Genomic DNA, 24,200 nt, shown 5'->3' with positions numbered 1-24,200 from the left:
ATGGTGGGTCTGACACACCGGTGTCAATGTGTTCTTTTTTCCATTTCCAGGAGTGTAGTTTTTTCGTTTGATGCTTATTTCGAGTGCGTGTAACGGAGACTGACCGGAAGGTCTTACGGAAGAACATTACAAATGTATTGTTAACTTACTTTATTATATAATCACGGTATTTTGTGGAGGATCTACGTGTGGAAATGTTCAACGCTACCAGAGAGTGTGAATGAGGTCAATATCAAAAACTTTTCGGAGTAAGAACGAGAATCAGTCGGTGTCTGAAAGATGGAATGGATGAATGTGTTCAAACCGCTGATGTATGATTGAGCAAGTAGAGTAATATTACGCGGTTTGTAAAGTATCTTAATGTGAATGCGTGTTACAGAAGATGATTTGTAATGTCAATTTAAAGAAGTATGGGTGCGTGTAAGTTGGTACCGGTACAAACCTGTTATGTTTGAAGAAGAACAAGTTAAATGTATTCCTGCAAAATAGAACAATGAATATGTGATGGCTTAGCAGATTAATTAGAAGTGGCCTTTAGCCTTCACCTTTGGACTGCCCCTCTGACTGCCTGTTGTTGCATGCCAAATTCGTATAGGGCATTAAAACGGGTAAAATTTTCAAAGTCCCCGGTTGAAGCTATCTCACTACATTATGGCAATGTCGACATGAGGCGGAAAAAAAAAAATTCGCTACCGAGACTGGGTCAGGGCAACACAAAACAACGGCTTTTCTGGCGAGCCAGGCAGCTGAGTAGAATGTAGTGGGTCAGAGCAGCTAAGCAGGCTCACGTCACCTTCGTTATGTAACGAAAGAAAGGCTAAGGCGAATGCAACAAACGGTACCTAGAGCTTTTACGAATCAGTTCTATACTATAACAAACTCGTTAAGCAAGCACGGTAAAAGGAAAACTACTGATACCTTCGTAACAGCAAGTTCTGTGCGGTCATGACGAGTGACGTCTGGTAAACATTAGTCAATATTTCGTTCCATAATACCCTAGCAGTTTAGCTCGTGAGGCAGTGGGTCAGGCGGATCGATGGTGTGAATGACGTTTGCACTCTATTCCCTGATTGCAGCGAAGTGACGTCTGGCACAAGTCGTTAAATATTTCCTGCATGCTATGGACGACAACAACAGCCGTTACTGGGAGAGATGGATACCTCGTCATAATCACCAGCCGCAGAATTCAACACCACAGTCTGCCTCTGTCGCATATGGGAAGACCTGGAGGTCTTCCCTTCCCACCAGGATCAGGACACGAGCGTTCCTGACATTCCATTGGGCTGAATAGGGCCTACCTGGACGGCAGTCCAATATCGTCGAACTTGACGGCTACATGGCAACTGTCATCGGAGTGCCACGGATGGCGAAGAAGGGTGGTGAGCGGGAGGGGCAGAGCACCTCCCACGTCGCCATGTGTGAGTTCAGTACACTAGAGATGGGGGATCCGCTCTTGAACTAATTCAGAGAGTTGAATCTTTCAAGGGAGTGAACAATCAGTGATTCAGAAAAAAAGAACGGTAGCTCCAAACGTTTCCCACAGCAGAGACAGAGAGAGAGAGAGAGAGAGAGAGATACGGAGCATATCAGCAGCGCCTCTGCTGGTCAGAGCACAGTGCACGCCACACAACACAGCCAGCGCCGGCCTCTGCCCTGCTTCTACCTTAGCTGCCTGCATTGTGCAGTGCCCCATTGGATTTTGTGTTTCACATATGCCGTGCCGTCTCTGTGCGTCGTGCAGTGTCTGGCGCAGCTTAACTTCGCATCGCACTCTGTCGGCGATCGTTTCAGTCGCACGTCCTGCCCTCTGGGCAGTTGATGCGAGCAACAGGACAGAGAGCCACCTAGCAGATAACATAGGAACTACTTGCAAAAAGCTGCTCGCAAGGGAACGGACGATTTGTCTCGGAACGGGCAAGTTCACCGCTCCCCCCACCCTCGGAACTCGCCCGCTCGACGCTCACCCCACCGTCTCGACTCTAGCCAGAGCGTTGAGCAAAGCGACTCAGGTGTCACTCTGGTCTCTGCGGTCTCAGCTCATGCAGTAATACAGCTCGCGGCTCGACCTGCTCGACTCAGTGCCTCTGCATCGGAGTTCGTCCCCACTGGATATTGTTCTTCATAGTAATACCGCTATGTATATTACATTATTATGTTATGTATACATCAATTGTTTTTATTTTATTTTTATTTGTTTAAACTGATTAGATTAGGTTCCTGATGACTCCTCTTACTATAGGATTTTTATTATGGGCACTCGAATTTACGCTTTAATTACGAGCGAACCGATAAACGTATCGCAAAATGTGATACACCAATATTTTCCTTGTTTTATTCTGCGTAAGGCTATATGCAGCACTTTCGTTTTACAGTCAAATTTATATATTTTTTTCTTATTCTGGTACGGATTTTGCGATTTTAGGCGTCTTCGGAAGGAAACGTTCACTTTAAAAATATATGGCTTGCGATGTATTTGTATGAGGTTAATGAAATTTTAATACATTATAGCCAAATATATTGTTAATGTAAATCTCAAGTTACAACATTTTCCGATCACCCAAAAAACCACGATAGTGCAAAATAAATCAATAATCAAAAACTTTGTCATATCGTGGAAATTTCAATAAACAATACAAAATTCTTACTCATTATCTGTGTTACTTCAAAATAGGATCAAATAAGATCAAAATACAGGTATAGTACTGGAATAAACCAAGTTTAAAGGGCAATGTGCCTTCCATTTAGTTTCTATTGTAAATGTGTGGTGAGTCATGAAAAAGAGATAATTCATTTCAGGGAGTGAACAGTTCTGATCCAATCTCTGAAAAGAACAGTTTTGCCCGTCTTTACAGTACACACGCCGCCATCACTCACTGCCGCGGCGAACCGTCAGTGCAGTAGCCGGCCGGAACAAAGTGTGTGCTGCCTTCAGCAGGTTGAAGGCCGCTAACGATAATTCCTCAGCGGACGTTGTCAGACAATGCTAACCACGAGCCAAGACGCAACCTTTACGTTTATTAAAATAAATAGTTAATTCTGAATCTCGTTCCTCAGCGCCTACTGGCAACCACAAGGTCACTACCATCCTTCCGAGGAATACTGGCAAACGGCAATGTGAACTGGGAGAGTACCTCTACTTACGCCCTCCCAATAGTCATATCTTGCACTACGATGCTATCAATGTTCACATTTGAGCAAATGAGCTGAAGGACTTAGATTTCGGGCTGACTGATGTACCGATAATGACTCACTGTACAGACCCCTTGCCTCCACCTACAGACTGATATGCTGAGAATGAGCCACAATAGTGAGTTGATATGTATTCGAATGACCTATTTGCTTCCAGGTCCGGCCCAGATGCAACATAGTCTCTTCTCTGGTGCTATCAGTGTTTTATACTAACATCATGACAACAATAGTACAATTTTGGGACTGCATTTTTTTTCGTTTTTATGCTTGATTCCTGAAATCGTACCCCAAAATCTTTCGTCGGATATGTCAAGGTTTCCCTTCAGAATTATTATTGTTTGTCAGTTCATTTATGAGTCACTTTAATGTGTGTGTGCGAAATATTATGGGACTTTACTGCTAAGATCATCAGTCCCTAAGCTTACACACTACTTAACCAAGTTATCCTAAGGACAAACGCACACACCCATGCCCGAGGGAGGACTCGAACCTCCGCCGGGACCAGCCGCACAGTCCATGACTGCAGCGCCTTAGACCGCTCGGCTAATTCCGCGCGGCAGTCACTTTAACGTAATGAAGCAAAAAGCAATAAAGTAATAACCATTGAATTGTTAATCATCATTTCGGAGAGTGTACAATTAACTCATGTCATAACAGTCCAAGTTAGAACGCATTCAGGCTAGCCAACTCAATGGTTCCTTGCATTCCCTATAAGATTATCTTAACAGACAAGTATTTCACGTAAAAAAAAAATCCAGTCGATGTATGGAATATAAAAGCATCGATTCATACAATATATTACACCGTTAATTATACGAGACTAAAGAGCCAAAGAAACTGCCTAATATCGTGGGGGGCCCCCGCGAGCACGCAGAAGTGCCGCAACACGACGTGGTATGGACTCGACTGATGTCTGAAATGATGTAGGAAACTGACATCATGAATCCTGCAGGGCTGTCCGTAAATCCGTAAGAGTACGACGAGGTGGAGATCTCGTCTGAACAGCGCGTCCCATAGCATCCGAGATGTGCTCAATAATGTTCATGTCTGGGGAGGTCGGTGGCCAGTGGAAATGTTTAAACTCAGAAAAGTGTTCCTGGAGCCACTATGTGGCAATCTGGGGCGAATGGGGCGTCGCGATGTCCTGCTGGAATTGCCCACGTCCGTCGGAGTGCACGATGGACGAGAATGGGTGCAGGTGATCAGACAGTATGCTTATCTACGTGTCACCTGCCAGAGTCGTATCTAGATGTATCAAGAGTCCCATATTACTCCAACTGTACACACCCCACACCATTACAGACTCCACCAGCTTGAACAGTCCCCTATGGACATGCTGCATCCACGGATTCATGAGGTTATCTCCATACCCGTCCACGTCCGTACGCTCCATACACTTTGAAATGAGACTCATCCGACAAGGCAACATGTTTCCAGTCATCAACAGTCCAATGTTGATGTCGATGGGCAAGGCGAGACATAAAACTTTGTGTCGTACGGGCATCAAGGGAACTCGAGTGTGCCTTCGGCTCTGAAAGCACGTATCGATGATGTTTCGTTGAATCGTTCGCACACTGACACTGCTTGATGGCTCAGCACTGAAATCTGCAGCAATTTGCGGGAGGGTTGTACTTCTGTCACGTTGAACGATAATCTACAGTCGTTTGTCCCGTTCTTGCAAGATTTTTTTCCGGTCGCAGCGATGTCGGAGATTTGATGTTTTACTGGATTCCTGATATTCACGGTACACTCGTGAAATGGTGGTACGGGAAAATCCCTACTTCGTCGCTACCTCGGAGACGCTGTGTCGCATAGCTTGTGCGCTGACTATAACACCACATTCAAGCTCCTTAGTTCTTGATAACTCGCCATTGTAGCAGCAGTAACCGATCTAACAACTGCGCCAGATACTTTTTGTCTTATATAGGCGTTGCTGACCACAGCATCGTATTAGGCCTGTTTACATATCGCTTTATTTGAATACGCATGCCTATACAGTTTATTTGGCGCTTCAGTGTGCTACTGCTTCTTCTTCTTCTTTTTCTTCTTCTTCTTCTTCTATACTTCATGCGTTAGGCATTGTTGCCCCATCTGACTTCTGTCTGATATTCGTGAGTGATCAGTGCAATTCTATCATTTAACACTTTGTTATATATTGATTTTATATTTAATTTTCTCCTCAGCCCTTCATTTAGTACTCGTATATTGTTTATAATTCCTTAAAATTCTCATTTCTACTGATTGTCTTTTATTTAGTTGTTTTTCAGTTGGCATCCAGGCTTCGTTTCCATAAAGCAGTGCCGGTGAAGCCAATACTTTATAAAATTTGTTTTTTGTTTTTATCTAACTGTATTTTTGATGCCTTAATTCCTAGATTTGATTTTGTTAAAATGTCGTCAGTATTCATATTAAGATGTGTGGGTGATAAGCTACACCCCTGTTCAAGTCCTATATTTGCTACACTGATCCCTTGTTTTAATTGTTATGTCTATCATAAAATTGTTTTTTCGCTACAGGCTCCTTATTACCAAAATTAAGTATGGTGGACAGCCATAGTTTTCTGGTATTACATCTATCCAGTCATTCGCCTTATCAAAGCCTATAATTGTCCTGCTACTTGTCGATTGGTGAAAAAATTACCCATGTACACAATGTGATCACAAGTATCCGGACACCTGTCTGAAAATCTGAAAATGACTTACAAGTTCGTGGCGCCCTCCATCGGTAATGCTGGAATTCAATATGGTGTTGGCCTACCCTTAGCCTTGATGACAGCTTCCACTCTAGCAGGCATATATTCAATCAGGTGCTGGAAGATTTCTTGGGGAATTACAGCCCATTCTTCACGGACTCTGTGCAGGCCAGTCCATTACAGGAATGTTATTGTCGTGTAATCACTCCGCCACAGGCCGTGCATTATGAACTTGCTCGATCGTGTTGAAAGATGCAGTCGCCATCCCCGAATTGTTCTTCAACATTGAGAAGCAAGAAGGTGCTTAAAACATCAATGTAGGCCTGTGCTGTGATAGTGCCACGCAAAACAACAAGGGGTGCAAGCCCCCTCCATGAAAAACACGACCACTGCCTCCGAATTATATTGTTGGCACTACACACGCTGGCAAGATGACGTTCACCGGGCGTTCGCCATACCCACACCCTGCCACCGGATCGCCATGCTGTTTACCGTGATTCGTCGCTCCAGACAACGTTTTTGCACTGTTCAATCGTCCAGTGTTTACGCTCTTTACACCAAGCGAGGTGTCGTTTGGCATTTACTGGCGTGATGTGTAGCTTATGAGCAGCCGCTCGACAATGATGAAGTTTTCTCACCTCCCACCTAACAGTCGTAGTACTTGCAGTGGATCCTGATGCAGTTTGGAATTCCTGTGTGATGATCTGGATAGACGTCTGCCTATTACACATTACGAACCTCTTCAACTATCGGCCGTCTCTGTCAGTCAACAGACGAGGTCGGCGTGTATGTTTTTGTGCTGTGCAAGTACCTTCACGTTTCCACTTAACTATCACATTGGGAACAGTGGGCATAGGTCAGACGTATGACACTAATGATACCCAATCACCTGACCAAGTTCGAAATCCTTGAGTTCCGCGGGTCGTCCCACTCTGCTCTCTCACGATGTCCTATGACTACTGAGGTCGCTGGTATGGAGTACCTGGCAGTAGGTGGCAGCACAATGCAACTAATATCAAAAACGCATGTTTTAGTGCGTGCCCGGATACTTTTTATCATATAGAGTAAGTTTTTCATTTCCAAAATCCACACTTCTCCTAATAGTCGATATGAAGCAATTGTTAATCTGATCGTACAAATGAAGGCTGTCGCGACCGGAAGTCATGGTTGCTGATGAATCTTTCCAGCTGTGTGGCAATGGTTGAGGAAACTTTTCGGTTCTTTTGTCCAGGGCTGCGCTGGGCATCTTCGGATGTGCTCCTGGTGACGCTGAATCTTGCCGATTGACGAGTCGAACGTCGGAGAGCACAAAAATATTGTGTAAAGAGGGTGTGGTGAAGTTTACACGTGATCAGTAGAACGGATCTTTTTCAGAGATAAAACTTAGCTATCGATTGTAACCTGTCATGGATAAAAACTTATCTATCGATTCTGCACAACAATTGTCCGTATATCATTGAATTTCGTGTCTTCTTTTCTGTTAAAATTATCACTATACTTATGTTTCTCGATGGCTTCTCTACATAGTCGTCGATAATAGTTTCTCATACTAGATAAAATTTAATTTTCGGAGAACTTCACTTCAATTTCCTGAGTGAAGAGCATGTTCTGCTGTAGCTGATTTTTCTGTTTTCCCAAGTCGGCAAAGACTTTTACGTGCTTTCAGTCATGTATTCAAGCTTCTCTTGGGGGGTTCAACGCAGACCTCTCCACAAGTACACAGAATCTTATAGACTCCATTTCCTGGCAGAGAAAGGCGTTTGTTCTTCATAGATCGGAGTGCTTGATATATTTTCTCAGTTGGTCTAAGAAACAGTCTGATGTAATGTTTCTGTAAAATCTCGCCGACCTGATCACTTACTTTTTTGGTAAAAGGGAGAGAAACAGTGTTCTTCCATCGCTGTGTTTTATCGTTGTCCTTCATATTGTTATTAGGTTGCAGAACCCTATTTATGTCTTTGCCTGAAAAGCCATTCATCTCGAAAGTCTGCTTCAGTTTTCTTTCAATTCGGCGTCCAGGTGTTCCGGCGTGCGAATTCTTTTGCCTTTCTCAATAAGACTTTTAATGGCCCCTCTCTTTTCTTGTGGACGATGGAGTTCTATATGAATGTGTGAGTTCTCGAAAAAAATTATGTTTCAGCTTTCCATCAGCCTTTCTCATAACTAAAACATCCGCGAAGGATATTGCGTTGGCTTCTTCCACCTCCATGGCAAACTGAATTACTTGACAAATATTATCTATGCTCGTCACATGTAAACTCGACCACGCCCGCTTTACACGCGTAATACGTCCAACTTGTCAGTCATCTGGAGCATCTCCGAAGATGTCTAGCGCAACTGTACGAGGAACATTAGGGTCGGAAAGGTATCTTCGACGGCAGTCATGCAGCCCGGAAGATTCATCAGCGACTAAGTCTTAGTCTGTTTATTACTAATTTAGCATACATTTTATATCCTGTTTTGATGGCACTATTTGCTCTACAATTTTCACAATTTTTGCTATCTCCTTCTTTGTAAACATGTTTTACTAGAGCTGTTGAGAAAGAGAGAGAAATATTTGGCAATTTTTCCAGCATTTATAGAACAAATGTAAAATTCTCAATTTGCGTGTTATACCATTAGAAGTTCCATATTCATTCCATCTAATTTAGGTGCCTTCCTAATATTTGCAGATCTTAATACTTTATCCAGTTTTTGTAATGTTGTAGGATCTACTACTGCAACTCTGTTTCCATGGGAGCTATTTATTTTTGTTTCATTGAGTTCCTCATTGCACCATAATTGTTTATTACGTTTTTTCTGGTGTTGCTCGGTTTTTAGGTTTAATGTTGCAGTATCTTTTCCTGATTTATCAATTCTCTGACATGACAAAGGTCATGGGTTAGCGATATGCACATATACAGATGGTTGTACACAGGGTATAAAAGGGCAGTGATGTGAAAAAGTTTGTCCAACTTGGTTACGACCGCACGACGGGAATTAACAAAATTTGAACGCGGAATAGTAGTTGGAACTAAGTGTATGTGACATTCCATTGCGCCAGTTATTAGAATTTTTAGAATATGGTCAGTCGTGAAGGAAGTGTCTGGTCAGCAGTACACGGTCGACGATATAAAGTCAGTTCGTAGTGAAAATATTTCTATTACTGATAAGTCAGATGTACGTACAGTATTAAACAATCATTTTCTGAGCATTGCTGGTGAATTAAATAAAAACTTAGTTTCTACTGAGAGTCACATAACTCTCTTGGAAAATGCCTTCCCAAGACTGATGTCTGAAACACTCCTCTGCGATACTGACAAGGGAGAGATTGAGTCAATAATTAAATCAGTGAAGACTAAGGATTCTTATGGATATGACGGAGTGCCTAGCAGAATATTAAAGTACTGTGCTGCACGTGCTAGCCATGTACTTAGCCATAGTTGTAATTTTTCCTTTAAGAATGATAAGTTTCCTGAACGCTTAAAGTACTCAGTAGTAAAGCCGCTTTATAAAAAGGGAGAAAGAGATCATGTAGACAATTTTACGCCTATTTCTAAGCCATCAGTGTTCGCTAAAGTTCTTGAAAAGGCTATGTATGTAAGGATAACGGATCATTTTATTTCACACAGCTTGCTATCATATGTACAGGTTGGCTTTAGAAGGGGGCTTAACAACTGAAAACGATATATTCTCTTTTCACTGTGAGGAAATGGATGAATTAAACAGAAGGATTCGAATGCTAGGGATCTTTTTCGATTTAAATAAGGCGTTTGATTGTGTTGATCACAAAATGTTACTCCATAAGCTGGTCCTTTGTGGAATACGGGGAGTAGCTCACGATTGGTTCACCTCTTACTTTAACAACATATAGCAAAAGGTCATTATTCACAGTGTTGAGAGTGGTGCGGGATCAGAGTGAGGCACGGTCAAAGAGCGGGTACCCCAGGGATCAGTGCTGAGGCCACTCCTGTTAATTATTTATATAAATGATATGCCCTCTAGTATTACAGGTAATTCTGGAATATTTATGTTTGCTGATGACACTAGTTTCGTAGTAAAGGATGTTGTGTGCAACACTGGCTCTGTTTAAAATAGTGCAGTTTGTGACATAAGTTCATGGCTTGTAAAAAATAAATAAACGCTACATCATAGTAAGACTCAGTTTTTTTAGTTTCTAACACACAATTCAACAAAACCCCACATTTCAATTGCACAGCATGGGCATATGATTAGTGAAACTCAACAGTTCAAATTTCTACGTGTTCAGATAGATAGTGAAGTGTTGTGGAAATCCCACGTTCAGGATCTTGTTCAAAGACTTATTGCTGCCAGTTTTACTATTCGAACGGTAGCTGAAATAAGTGATAGTTCGACACGGAAGGAGTCTACTCTACTTATTTTCATTCGCGAATGTCTTATGGTATTATATTTTCAGTAACTTCTCATTATCAAAGGATGTTTTTGGCTCACAAACGAGCAGTTAGGGCAATAAATGGTGTAAGTTTCCGAACTGTCGACCGATGTTCACTAGTCGGGGTATTCTGACAATACGAGCTTATTCACAAGAATTAGCAGCTTTCACTCAATTAATACTAGGCAGAACTCCAATGTACATTTGGATCGCACTTCCTTGACAGCGATCCTGAGGCTGACTGGATTTATTACTGGTTTTACATTTGTGCATTCATAGGCGGATAATTAACGTTGAAGTTGTTAATCTGTTGGTTCTTTCAATTTCTAAAGCAAATAACTTAAAAGTATAGTGAAGTGTGTTTTCTCAATGATAATTAAACGTTCAGGTCGGCCTGGCAATATTTAACCATTTTATGCTAACAGAGACAGTTTTGTGTTCCATAGCTAACGCCGGGAAAGAATTCAGTAAATATTTAAAAAACCACTGCATTTAGAAAATGTGTGCCAAGGCCGAAATACGTAAAAAATTTAATTTAAATAATTTTCAAAGTCATAAATGTTATTAATCAGTTAGTTTGAATTTATCAGCAGGAGAGGGTTGCTAAGGTTCACGTAATTTTAAATGTGCTTAATTCTGTGTACAGTACACTGCTGCATCCATTTTCAATAAGCTACCACAAGAATTTAAAAATTTTTGCAGTAATCCAAGCGCTTTCAAATCGAAACTGAAGAGTTTCCTCATGGGTCACTCCTTCTATTCTGTCGAGGAGTTCCTTGGAAAATTGAGCTGATTCCTGCGTCTACTGTTGACTGCGTTTACATAAACTTATGGGTTTCCTTTTTTTTGGGTTCATAAACATTTAGTTTCTCTTTTATTACTTTTATATTTTAAAGTAATGTACTGACATGTTTCACGACTTTGGAGAATTGCTCCTCAATTTGGTGCTACGGAAATAGACTGTAAAATAGAAAAATAGAATTCAATATTCCGAGAGGTACCATTTCAAGAGTGTGTCGGAATAGCAAATTTCAGACATTACCTCTCACCAAGGACAACGTAGTGGCTGACGGTCTTCATTTAAGGTCCGAGAGAAGAGGCGTTTGCGTAGAGTTGTCAGTGCTTAGAGACAAGCAACAATGTATGAAATAATCACAGAAATCAATACGGGACGTACGAGGTACGTATCCGCTAGGACAGTGTGGCGAAATTTGGCGTTAATGGGCTGTGGCAGCAGTCAACCGACGCTGGTGACTTTGCTAACAGTACGTTATCGCCCACAGTGCCTTTCCTTGGCTCGTGACCATATTGGTTGGGCCTTAGACGACTGGGAAACAGTGACATTGGCAGATGGGTCACGATTTCAGTTTGTGAGAGCTAGTTACAGGGTTTGGGTGTGGCGCAGACAGCACGAAGCCATGGAGCCAAGTTGTCAACAAGGCACTGTGCAAGCTGGTGGTGGCCCAATAACGGTGAATGGTGTGTTTACTTGAAACGGACTGGGTACTCTGGTGCAACTCAACCGATCTTTGGGTATGTTCGGCTACTTGAAGACCATTTGCAACTATTCATGGACTTGATGTTCCCAAACTGTAACGTTCCCTGGCAGCACACGCACTATTAATAACATGAAATGACACACAGAATTGCTGAACTCGAGCGTGCACATTTGCAAATGCCACAACTGTGGCACGCCTGTTAGGAACGTGTACGGTAATGAGAACACTACGTACAGTTCATACCAACAAAGAAGCAATTCGTATATACTGTAATTGTTTAACAAAAAATATTATTTAATTTTGTATAAAGGACGTTGGTTATTATTGTAATATTTTCTGTAATAATATTCTCGATGTATTTATGATTGTAATATTTCTATACTCATAATTTAATTACGAAATATGTTAATATCTGCGATGAAAAAATGTAAAACATAGCCACAGAGGAAAATAATGTTGTAAGATTACAAAGAGATATTCAAAATCAGCAATACTATAAAAAGCACTACATAATGTGCATTATTTGTCGTCTCCCTCGAGAGCTGAGAGAGAGAGGAACCTGAGACGTAGCATTATATGAATGAGTAGACTTCTTTTGTCTGTATCTATCTTTAGCGGCCATTAGAGGAGAAATTATAAAGGTGTGTAATTGTAATTATTGTTATGGTCTAAATACATTATAATTTATCAAAATTGTGTATTACTAATGTAAATTAGCTTGCCCATGTCATCTACAATATTTCTTTAAAGAATTTTCAGCACTTTTAGCGATTATCGTTGGTGTTGCTGGGCTGTGCCGCGACTGAACGATTTGCAGCGGCGTCACATTTAAAAAATTGTTCCGCTATAAAATTAACCAAACCCGTAAATCGGGAGCAGGTAAAATTAGCAGTGAATTACAAAATATTTTTCTTTTACAGCGATCCTGAGGCTGACTGGATTTATTACTGGCTTTACATTTGTGCATTCATAGGCGGATAATTAACGTTGAAGTTGTTAATCTGTTGGTTCCTTCAATTTCTAAAGCAAATAACTTAAACGTATAGTGAAGTGTGTTTTGTCAATGATAATTAAACCTTCAGGTCGGCTTGGCAATATTTAACCATTTTATGCTAACAGAGACAGTCTTGTGTTCCATAGCTAACGCCGGGAAAGAATTCAGTAAATATTTAAAAAACCACTGCATTTAGAAAATGTGTGCCAAGGCCGAAATACGTAAAAAATTTAATTTAAATAATTTTCAAAGTCATAAATGTTATTAATCAGTTAGTTTGAATTTATCAGCAGGAGAGGGTTGCTAAGGTTCACGTAATTTTAAATGTGCTTAATTCTGTCTAAATGAATTTTTATTACCACACGTAAAAAAGGGGTTCTACAACAAAGTTCGTGCTGAAAGAGTAATTAACAAAAATATTTAAAGCCATTTCTTCCCCATTTTCATCCATTCATTTTTACATAATAATTTTTTTTTTCTCATTAAAAAACCAAAGATGGAATTGTTGTGACTGACATTGTGCCATGTCACTAGGGCCGTAGTTGTTTGCGATTGGTTTGAAGAACAATCTGCACAATTAGAGAGAAATATATGGTCACTGAGATCGACCGACATGAATATTTATGGGATGCAAAGGAGATGTCAGCTCGTACACAAATTTTGCACCGGCAGTTATCGGCTTTAGAGCAACATTGCTCAATATTTCTGCAGGGGACCTCCAGAGACTTGTTGAGTCCATGTTACGTTGAGTTCCTGCACTTTACCGGAAAAAGAAGGTTCGCCACGGTATTAGGAGGTTGAAATGGTTCAAATGGCTCTAAGCACTATGGGACTTAACATCTGAGGTCATCAGTCCCCTAGACTTAGAACAACTTAAACCTAACTAACCTAAGGACATCACACACATCCATGCCCGAGGCAGGATTCGAACATGCGACCGTAGCAGCAGCGCAGTTTGTAAAGACATTGCTTTCCCCGAAAGTCGATAATATATATATATATATATATATATATATATATTCTTTTGTGCATTACCTTGTCATAGTACGTATGTATCATTTATTTCAGCTATTCTTTATTTATTAATACGTCACATTGTTTCTTCATTCGTTTTGCTTTTGTTTTATATTTTATATTATACGAATATGAATGTTCTGGTTTTATATGCTTTGTAAATCTTTGGTTAGGCTAGGAGAAGTACTGTGTCAGAGAGAGAGTGAACGACTATCGATAGAGAGCGTGTGAGCTGTGGTGGTATCGCGGCCGGTGCGCGGGTGGAGAAACGTTGGGAAGTTCGGCGTGAAAGACGGTGATACGTGGAGAAACAATTAATTACAGTGCGTCTGCTGTGTTAATAGAAGATCGTGCATTATTGAGTGAACAGTAAAACCTGAAAAGTATATCGAGTGTTTGCGGTGAGGATTTTACATACTGTGTGAACTTGTGACAATTAGCCGTGAACCAGACACCACTGTCGTGTGGAGACTCTAAATGTTAGGATTACGTGAAAGTGGAACAAACCAGAATGTTAAGTAAAAGAACAGTGCTGTGATTTGATCAAGAAACATTTATTATATCATCCATGCTGTCTTAAAGACGACGACGTAAATTGAACTGATGTTTAAGGGACTGTTACAGTGATAAATACATGTGACTGTTCTCCTGTGGCAACACGGTGAAAGAACTGTGCGAAGTATTGGAATTAACCGGCTATATATCGTAAAAACTAAAGACATTGCGTAATTCCGACCTACCGCACCGCGTGATTAATGAACTTTTAATAATAAAAAGTAACGCGCTTAACGACAACGCACACATAGGAACTACTATTATCGCGCCAGTGCTGCCAGCTGGTTCGACTACAACGGAGACGTGGACCACCGCCGTAACTGGAATATTAATGAAACAGGAGGATCTATCATTATCTTCACGCCACGAACCAGGATTAACTTCACACATCGTCCGCGCGGACCACCGCTGACGTCATCGCACTGCCTGCAGCAACAGTTAAGACATTAAAAGAAAATTATTACGCTCTCTCTCTCATTTCAAAATTAAAGACAACTGCAGTTACATTATCTATTTTAAAAATACTGTCTCAATATCAAGGTTCAATTTAGTTTAGTTCCAATAAATATTCTTTCCATTATTTCGTCTTGTTGACAGTGTTGAAACCCCGTCAAATTAAAGTTCAATTAATAATTTTCTTTCAAAATTCTTCTCAGACTTTTTGCTGTTCATCATGATTTTATTTTAATGTTTGTGTGTAACTTCTTTTGGAGGGAGTACATATTTTATTTTTTGTGTAGTAAAATTAGCTACCATAAAATTACGTATATTACCAGCTGATGCTGTCCGCCATTACTGCTTGAAAACTGACCAATAGTATTTTTGCACCTATTTCCTCGTTGGCTGTCAGCTTCAAAACGAAATTACGTACTTCGTATGTACCTAGCAGATGCGCGATGTCTATGTAGGCCCCTACAATATATATATATATATATATATATATATATATATATATATATATATATATATATATATATATATATATATATATATATATATATACTTTTGCAGGTTTACTGGAATTATGTTGACTTTAATTGTTCATTTGACCCCCGTTAAAGTGATTTATCGCATCTATATAATAATTGTACTGAATTACCTAATATTTTCTTTATATATATAATTCTACTGTACGTGTGTATGTCACTGAACTCCTCCTAAACGGCTGGACCGATTTGAATGAATTTTTTTGTATGCGTTTGGGTGGCACCCTGGATGGTTTAGATTCACAAATCAGCCCGGCAAATGGCACTGCAGTCAGTATCTAGGTTATTTATCCATACTGCAACTAAACGGCTAGATCGACTTGAATGAATTCTTCTGTATGCATTCAAGTGGGGGGCCTGGAAAATTTACATTCTTAAATCAGCACGGTAGGCGGCGTTGCATTTTTGTGTGCAATATTGAGCGTATTACGAGGGCAGTTCAATAAGTAATGCAACACATTTTTTTTCTGAAACAGGGGTTGTTTTATTCAGCATTGAAATACACCAGGTTATTCCCCAATCTTTTAGCTACACAACACTATTTTTCAACGTAATCTCCATTCAATGCTACGGCCTTACGCCACATCGAAATGAGGGCCTGTATGCCTGCACGGTACCATTCCACTGGTCGATGTCGGAGCCAACGTCGTACTGCATCAATAACTTCTTCATCATCCGCATAGTGCCTCCCACGGATTGCGTCCTTCATTAGGCCAAACATATGGAAATCCGACGGTGCGAGATCGGGACTGTAGGGTGCATGAGGAAGAACAGCCCACTGAAGTCTTGTGAGCTCCTCTCGGGTGCGAAGACTTGTGTGAGGTCTCGCGTTGTCATGAAGAAGGAGAAGTTCGTTCAGATTTTTGTGCCTACGAACACGCTGAAGTCGTTTCTTCAATTTCTGAAGAGTAGCACAATACACTTCAGAGTTGATCGTTTGACCATGGGGAAGGACATCGAACAGAATAACCCCTTCAGCGTTCCAGAAGACTGTAACCATGACTTTACCGGCTGAGGGTATGGCTTTAAACTTTTTCTTGGTAGGGGAGTGGGTGTGGCGCCACTCCATTGATTGCCGTTTTGTTTCAGGTTCGAAGTGATGAACCCATGTTTCATCGCCTGTAACAATGTTTGACAAGAAATTGTCACCCTCAGCCACATGACGAGCAAGCAAATCCGCACAGATGGTTCTCCTTTGCTCTTTATGGCGTTCGGTTAGACAACGAGGGACCCAGCGGGAACAAACCTTTGAATATCCCAACTGGTGAACAATTGTGACAGCACTACCAACAGAGATGTCAAGTTGAGCACTGAGTTGTTTGATGGTGATCTGTCGATCATCTCGAACGAATGTGTTCGCACGCTCCGCCATTGCAGGAGTCACAGCTGTGCACGGCCGGTCCGCACGCGGGAGATCAGACAGTCTTGCTTGACCTTGCGGCGATGATGACACGCTTTGCCCAACGACTCACCGTGCTTTTGTCCACTGCCAGATCACCGTAGACATTCTGCAAGCGCCTATGAATATCTGAGATGCCCTGGTTTTCCGCCAAAAGAAACTCGATCACTGCCCGTTGTTTGCAACGCACATGCGTTACAGACGCCATTTTAACAGCTCCGTACAGCGCTGCCACCTGTCGGAAGTCAATGAAACTATACGAGACGAAGCGGGAATGTTTGAAAATATTCCACAAGAAATTTCCGGTTTTTTCAACCAAAATTGGCCGAGAAAAAAAATGTGTTGCATTACTTATTGAACTGCCCTCGTATATTCAGATATAAGTTACGTGCATAGGATTTCGTTTATTTTTCGACATTTTAATTGGAGTGTATTATATTATGTGTGTTTCGTTATTTTGACATTTTCATTTTTTTACGGTGTCTTTTGATATTTCAGGTGTCACATTTCAGCGAATATTAAGTGTATTATATCCACATATAAGTTACGTACATAAAACAATGCCATGTCTTCGTCGACGAGGAGGAAATATTGGTCGACGGACTCGAAATTCACAATTAGTCCAGAGCCGTCGGTTAAATAGATCGGCAGAAGATCAATTGACGGACAATGAAAATTTAAGAAACCAGGCTGCAATCAGACTTGCTAATGCAAGTCAAGAGCAACGCAACGAATGCCTTCGAGCTAATGCATTGATATACTCAACGAGTCACCGACACATTCAGAACACGTGAACAACAGCGTTTGCAAGTGTATCGCGCATTGACACATGCATCACTTCTTCGCCTTGCGTTTGAATATGAGTCGGACATCGACTATTCGTCACATTCACAAATTGTAATCGGTGCTATGAACAAACAATGCCGACACTGTCATGCACTCAAATACAAAGGTGAATCGGTCGGTTTCTGCTGCGCTTCTGGAAAACTTGTATTGGCACCACTGAATTCGCCGTTGGAACCATTCAATTCATGCTTTCAAGTGACATCATTTGGAGCAACAAAAATCGTTCAGAATGAGGATGGTCGCAATTTTCACTCAACGTTTAAGATTCAGGGCCAAGTGTATCATCAAATTGGTTCTTTAATGCCGATGCCTGATACCGATTCAAAATTTCTGCAAATCTACTTCATGGGTGATGAGGAGCAGCAAATAAACGCACGCTGCCAGTACAACAATATCGAGCAGATAGAGGAGCGAGAAATTGTGGGTATTTTAGAACCGTTTTTACAGAATCACAACCAGTTGGTCCAGTTGTTCAATACCGTTTCAAACAGATTGCAAAACGACAATTATACAGCAGACAAAGTACCATCTGGGCAGCACGCGGGCCGATGTAATGCACCGACCATTAATGAAGTTGCAGTTGCTATGGTTGGCGACGTATTTGAACGTCGAGATATACGAATCCTATGCAGAGATAACACAGTGCATACGATTGAAGACAGTCATCGCTCTTACGACGCTCTTGCAATATCCATTGATATTTTGGGAATACAGCGACAGCAACTGATATTGTTTATATAACAATATACAGCGTACAGTTGCAGGTTAACTTTATCGTTTACTTAGGTTTCAACGTTAGTAATAATGTCTTCTTCAGAACCTGCAACAAGTTAATATTATAATGCACTAGTAAATTATATTAGATATGGTCATTCTACAAGGTGTAACGTATAGTACTTACATAAATTATTATTCACAATAATTCATAATGCATGTGACCTCACAGTTTCTGTAATAATAGATCCTTTCCTACAGACGTTAATACGAGATCTGTTGGTTAGTTTAGAAAGCTCTGTAGTAGAATGTAAAACGTAGTCATGCTGGATACTGTAATTAACTTATAATAGTAAAATATAAAATTAATTCATAGCAAAAATGTTATCTGGCGCGTGATTCTATACGTCTCGCGCATGCGCGCCGCCCTCTGTGAGGCAGACCGCGAAGCCCTCGCGGTCCGCAGTCTCTAGTTACACGACGAGGCCCATACAACGGGCTTAAAGTGAATTTCTACAGTTGGTTTAATAGAAGTGAGAAAACCTTATGGTTATGTATCAAGTTTTATGAAGTTGACTTAGGACATGGCCTGTTTTAGGCAAACATTTAAATAATAATTTATGTAAGTACTATACGTTGCATCCTGTAGGATGACCATATCTAATATAATTTACTAGCGCATTATAATATTAACTTGTTGCAGGTTCTGAAGAAGACGTTATTACTAACGTTGAAATCTAGGTAAACGATAAAGTTAACCTGCAACTGTAGGCTGTATATTCTTATGTATTTTTTTATTACCTAAACATCGGCATACAATATTTAGATTAAAATTGACGTCTTATTGGCCCCACATAAGATTCTGCACGTTCTGACAAAGACTATGCCTAATTTTATTTTCGTCCATGACTGACAGGGGTAGTCAGATTCCTGGTATAGGTCATGGTTTATTATTTAAAAGTTTTTTTTTTGTTTTTATAAGTAGAGAACCAGTTTCCTTACAGATTCCAGACTGAAGCGCCTAGAACCGCTCTGCCACAGCTGCCGGCTAGGAGGTACCTCAAGACTTTGTGACGTCAGTGTATATCGGTTCTATTATTGAATAGATGCCACAGATCGAGTGTTTTTGAATACATAGATGTATGTGTGTCACCCCTGTGACGCAGCCTGTAGTGGCGTACTGTTGGATCAGAAGCGTGGTGTCATACCTGCCGTGCTGTCGTCGCTCGCCGTGCTTGGTTATCAGCGAGTGAAGCCTGACCGGATTGCAGCCGCGCCGCGGGCCTTCCCTCCAGTGATCCGGAGCGCAGCGCAGCACAGCCGAGCTAGATGCGCGCGCCTCCCCACCCACCTCACTCCTGCCACCTCCCAGGGGACGCGTCGCTTGCCGCCGCCGCTGCTGCTCGCCCACGGGACGAACGCCGCTCCCCTGGAAGAAAAACACGACTGCTGCCGCGTCTCTGAAGAGTCAGCCGAGTTTCTTCTCTAGCCCTCCTGCTTCTTTCCTTCTCTCTCTCTCTGTCTCTCTTTTCCTTCTCCCGCCTCTTCCCGCACCCTCCTTGCGCTGGCGGCAGCGAAATTGCTGTGTATTTTCTAAGGAGCTGGAAATAGTTGAGAGAACATGCCGACAAGTCCATGGAATTCTCGAAGGCGCCAAGTGTTTCCCCCGATCTCACTGCGTGGCGCTGGACCGTCAGCAGCACGTGGACGACGGCATATTACCATCGCCCAGACGGCCGTTCTGAACAGTTCATTGACCTCGGTCGTCCTTTCCGTCTGGGATGCTCATGACTACCAGCGGGACAAAACTTGATAACTGTGGTGTGCGTACTGTAAGACCTTCGGTACACACACCATCAAATTATTTGACCTGTCGCTCTAACGAAGTAGGCGAGTGTCAGCAATATGTCTCGTGGTCTGATCGTGGCGTGTTTATCTTCTGCCGTTAGGTCAGACGATAGAAATGCCACTTTCACACTTAAAGTAGCAGATTGACGGTGACCAACTTTAAACAGAACTTGATTAATTTTCACACACATTTATTAAAATAATAAGAAGCATAGACATTACGTAACTTGATTCTGGATGCTGTTTACAATTGACAGTCGGAAGTTCCTTTGGTCTTGGTATGTTACTCTTATTCTCACATATCTCTGATACTTGACAAAAGTGTCTATTCATTTATCTTCATGGCTATGTACAGGAATATGGTGCAGACTGAAACTTGACTATAGACTGGTACAGAGTGGTGCAGACAAATTCAGACTGACTAATCGAAGGTCTGTATACTTGTTATAATACCTCGCGCGTTCAGGTATCACTGTGCGAGTGTGATCCGCGAGGAGAAAAGTTTCTACGTTAGCAGCAATCTCATCGGCTGCGTTACATATTAATACACGGATCGGCTGAAGCAGAATTTGGTCCGTCTCTAAGGCAGCACCATCTCGTAATGCGGAGATGGACGAGCCCTGCGCCTGCGCTGTTGTGCTTAGCGGGGTGCGCTCTAGTGGGAAAGTTGTGTACGCACAGACTACGCGGAACTATGTACACAACAATAATGTAGTCCCTGCCACTCTTACGGCAATGTGCATTCACAGGGAAATGTGGCCTTTAAATAAGGCAATATAAGTTAAAAAATTTAGGCGTTTACTCAGAGCCCATATTTTCAGAGTCGCATATTCTACTAATAATAGTTTACATAGGAATTTAATTCACTCCTTGCAGAGTAAGAGCGATAAAATTTCCAAATCAGGAGTATATAAAATTACATGCGGGGATTGTCCAAAATTTTACACCGGACAAACGGGGCAAGCTCTGGGTCTCAGGTATAAAGAGCATACTCTTACTAGAAGCGGTGACGGTACTAAGGGCTTTACTTACACGGAACACGTGCAAACGGCTCATGCGCCGAGCCCTCCAATTAATATCGAGTTACTTCATGTCGAGGTTAAGGGCTTAAAACTGGATGTTTTAGAAGAAATGCAGATCTTTAAGCATCTGCAACATGTTAAAGACAATATCCTCAATGACCAACTCCTAAAAAGAAATAGAAAATTTTTTGAAGGTTTCGCATCTTTACTTTGTTCTTCATACTTGTAAATCTGATGATCTGGGGATTATCACAAGCGCGCGCTGATTGGCGAGCACGGTTGGTCAAGCCGTTCATCTTCTTCCTTTCATCCTCATTTTCCTTTTATGATGAAGGTGATTTTAGCCCGTTGAACACCTCACGTTTTATCCCTATATTCTTTATTACCACGAAACTTTAGATTACGTCCTCTCTGCCCCTCCCCCCCCCTCCTGGCTAACTACTGGCTTTAGGTATAGTTTTTAAGAGTTCCTCCTGTTGTCATAGGTAACTTCATATATAAGCAACTAGCATAATCAACTGTGTGCGGTTATTTTTAGGTTTCATCTCCTATTTAGCTCGTCTCTTGATCTGTCCATTTCATTTTTTGATATACGTTGATCCTTGGTTGGGAATATATGGGCTATTTACCCCTGACCCATGTATAAACTTTCTCGTATTCGTATGCGCATGCGCATTCAAGTAACTTCCCTTGTCTTGCGCATGTGCATAGATAGCGGGTCCGGCTTGTAAGTGAGCGACCGTTTGTAGCTGCAGTTTATGGCAGGTCATGGCCCATCGAACATAGGCACTTGTCTTAGGCACTTGTGGGTTTTATTGTTGTTCTGAAGAAGGAGTAGTTATCTACGCCGAAACCTGGGTTAATACTTAACACTAGGTGCTTTTTTCGCAATCGAGGCGGGTTTTTAGTTTTTTAATATATTAACTAACAATTGCTGACGCGCTGCGATTTTGAAGGTTCTTTAAATAAGAGTTTGTTAATAGGTGGCGACCTTTTCATAAATCCAATCTTGTGTATCCATTAATAGTTCCTCGGATACAAAAATGAAAACGGTTTTACTGATCGTTTTCTTTCAGTGCGCGAGGTAGTCTGTGTATCTGCCGTTGAGAGCTTTTTATAAGACAACTAAGAGTGCTTATCAAATTTTATGAACACTCAAAGACAAAAAAACACGCAACATGAAGGAATCATCCACAAGGGATGGGAATCGGTAGAAAAGATGTACATGTACAGAAAAACTGATTACAATTTCAGAAAGATCTGGGTGATTTATTCAGCCGAAAGTGCTTCACAAACGCCGGCCGCTGGGGCGGGAAGTGCAAAATGGCGAAGCAGGGATGACTAGAGGACAAATGTAAGGATGTAGAAGCGCATACTACTAGGGGTAAGATAGATACCGCCTACAGGAAAATTAAAGAGACCTTTGGAGAAAAGAGAACCACTTGCATGAATATCAAGAGTTCAGATGGAAACCCAGTTCTAAGGAAAGAAGAGAAAGCAAAAAGGTGGAAGGAGTATATAGAGGGTATACACAAGACCGATGTTCTTGAGGACAATATCATAGAAATAGAAGAGAATGCAGATGAAGATGAAATAGAAGATATGTTACTGCGTAAAGAGTTTGACAGAGCACAGAAAGACCTAAGTCGAAACAAGGCCTCGGGAGTAGACAACATTCCACTGTAACTACTGACAGCCTTGGGAGAGCCAGGCGTCACAAAACTCTACCATCTAGTGAACAAGATGTATGAGACAGGCGAAATACCCTCAGACTTCAAGAAGAACATCATAATTCCATTCCCAAAGAAAGCAGGTGCTGAGGATGTGAAAATTACCGAACTATCAGTTTAATTAGCCACGGCTGCAAAATACTAACACGAATTCTTTACAGACGAATGGAAAAACTGGTAGAAGCCGACCTCGGGGAAGATCAGATTGGATTCAGGAGAAATGTTGGAACACGTGTGGCAATACTGACCGTGCGACGTATCTTAGAAAATAGATTAAGGAAGGGCAAAACTACGTTTCTGGCATTTGTAGACTTATAGAAAGCTTTTGACAATATTGACTGGAATATTCTCTTTCAAATTTTGGAGGTGGCAGGGGTAAAATACAGGGAGCAAAACGCTATTTACAATTTGTACAGAAACTAGATGGCAGTTATTAGAGTCGACGGGCTTGAAAGGGAAGCAGTGGTTGGGAAGGGAGTAAGACAGGGTTGTAGCCTCTCCCCAATGCTATTCAATCTGTATACTGAGCAAGCAGTAAAGGAAACAAAAGAAAAGTTCGGAGTGGGTATTAAAATCCATGGAGAAGAAATAAAAACATTGCGGTTCGCCGATGACATTGTAATTCTGTCAGAGACAGCAAAGGACCTGAAAGAGCAGCTGAACGGAATGAACAGTGTATTGAAAGGATATAAGATGAACATCAACAAAAGCAAAACGAGGATAATGGAATGTAGTAGAATCAAATCGGGTGATGCTGCGGGAATTCGATTAGGAAATGAGACGCTTAAAGTAGTAAATGAGTTTTGCTACTTGGGAAGCAAAATAACTGATGATAGTCGAAGTAGAGAGGGTATAAAACGTAGACTGGCAGTGACAAGGAAAGCATTTCTGAAGAAGAGAAATATGTTAGCATCGAGTACAGATTTGTCAGGAAGTGGTTTATGAAAGTATTTGTATGGAGTGTAGCCATGTATGGAAGTGAAACGTGGACGATAAATAGTTTAGACGGGAAGAGAATAGAAGCTTTCGAAATGTGGTGCTACAGAAGAATGCTGAAGATTAGATGGGTAGATTACATAACTAATGAGGATGTATTGAGCAGAATTGTAGAGAAGAGAAATTTGTGGCATAACTTGACTAGAAGAAGGGATAGGTTGGTAGGGCATATTCTGAGGCAGCAAGGGATCACCAATTTAGTATTGGAGGGCAGCGCGGAGGGTAGAAATCGTAGAGGGAGACCAAGAGATGAATACACTAAACAGATTCAGAAGGATGTAGGTTGCAATAGGTTCTGGAGATGAAGAAGGTTGCACTGGATA

The 24,200-nt window shown here is 41.4% G+C and overlaps 1 protein-coding gene across 1 annotated transcript in view; it reads left to right on the top strand.

The window, feature by feature from the left end:
- LOC126088415 (uncharacterized) overlaps positions 1–19,770 on the top strand; it is a 218,553-nt gene extending 198,783 nt beyond the window's left edge. Inside the window, exon 9 of the mRNA XM_049906555.1 lies at positions 19,448–19,770. Within this exon, the coding sequence (XP_049762512.1) occupies positions 19,448–19,770 (323 nt within the window). The remainder of the gene's footprint in view (positions 1–19,447) is intronic.
- The last annotated feature ends 4,430 nt before the right edge of the window (positions 19,771–24,200 follow it).

Source organism: Schistocerca cancellata, chromosome 6, assembly GCF_023864275.1.
Source record: "Schistocerca cancellata isolate TAMUIC-IGC-003103 chromosome 6, iqSchCanc2.1, whole genome shotgun sequence".
Lineage (NCBI taxonomy): Eukaryota > Metazoa > Arthropoda > Insecta > Orthoptera > Acrididae > Schistocerca > Schistocerca cancellata.
The sequence above is the reverse complement of the archived record's forward strand: the minus strand, read 5'-3'. Positions and strand labels throughout refer to the sequence as shown.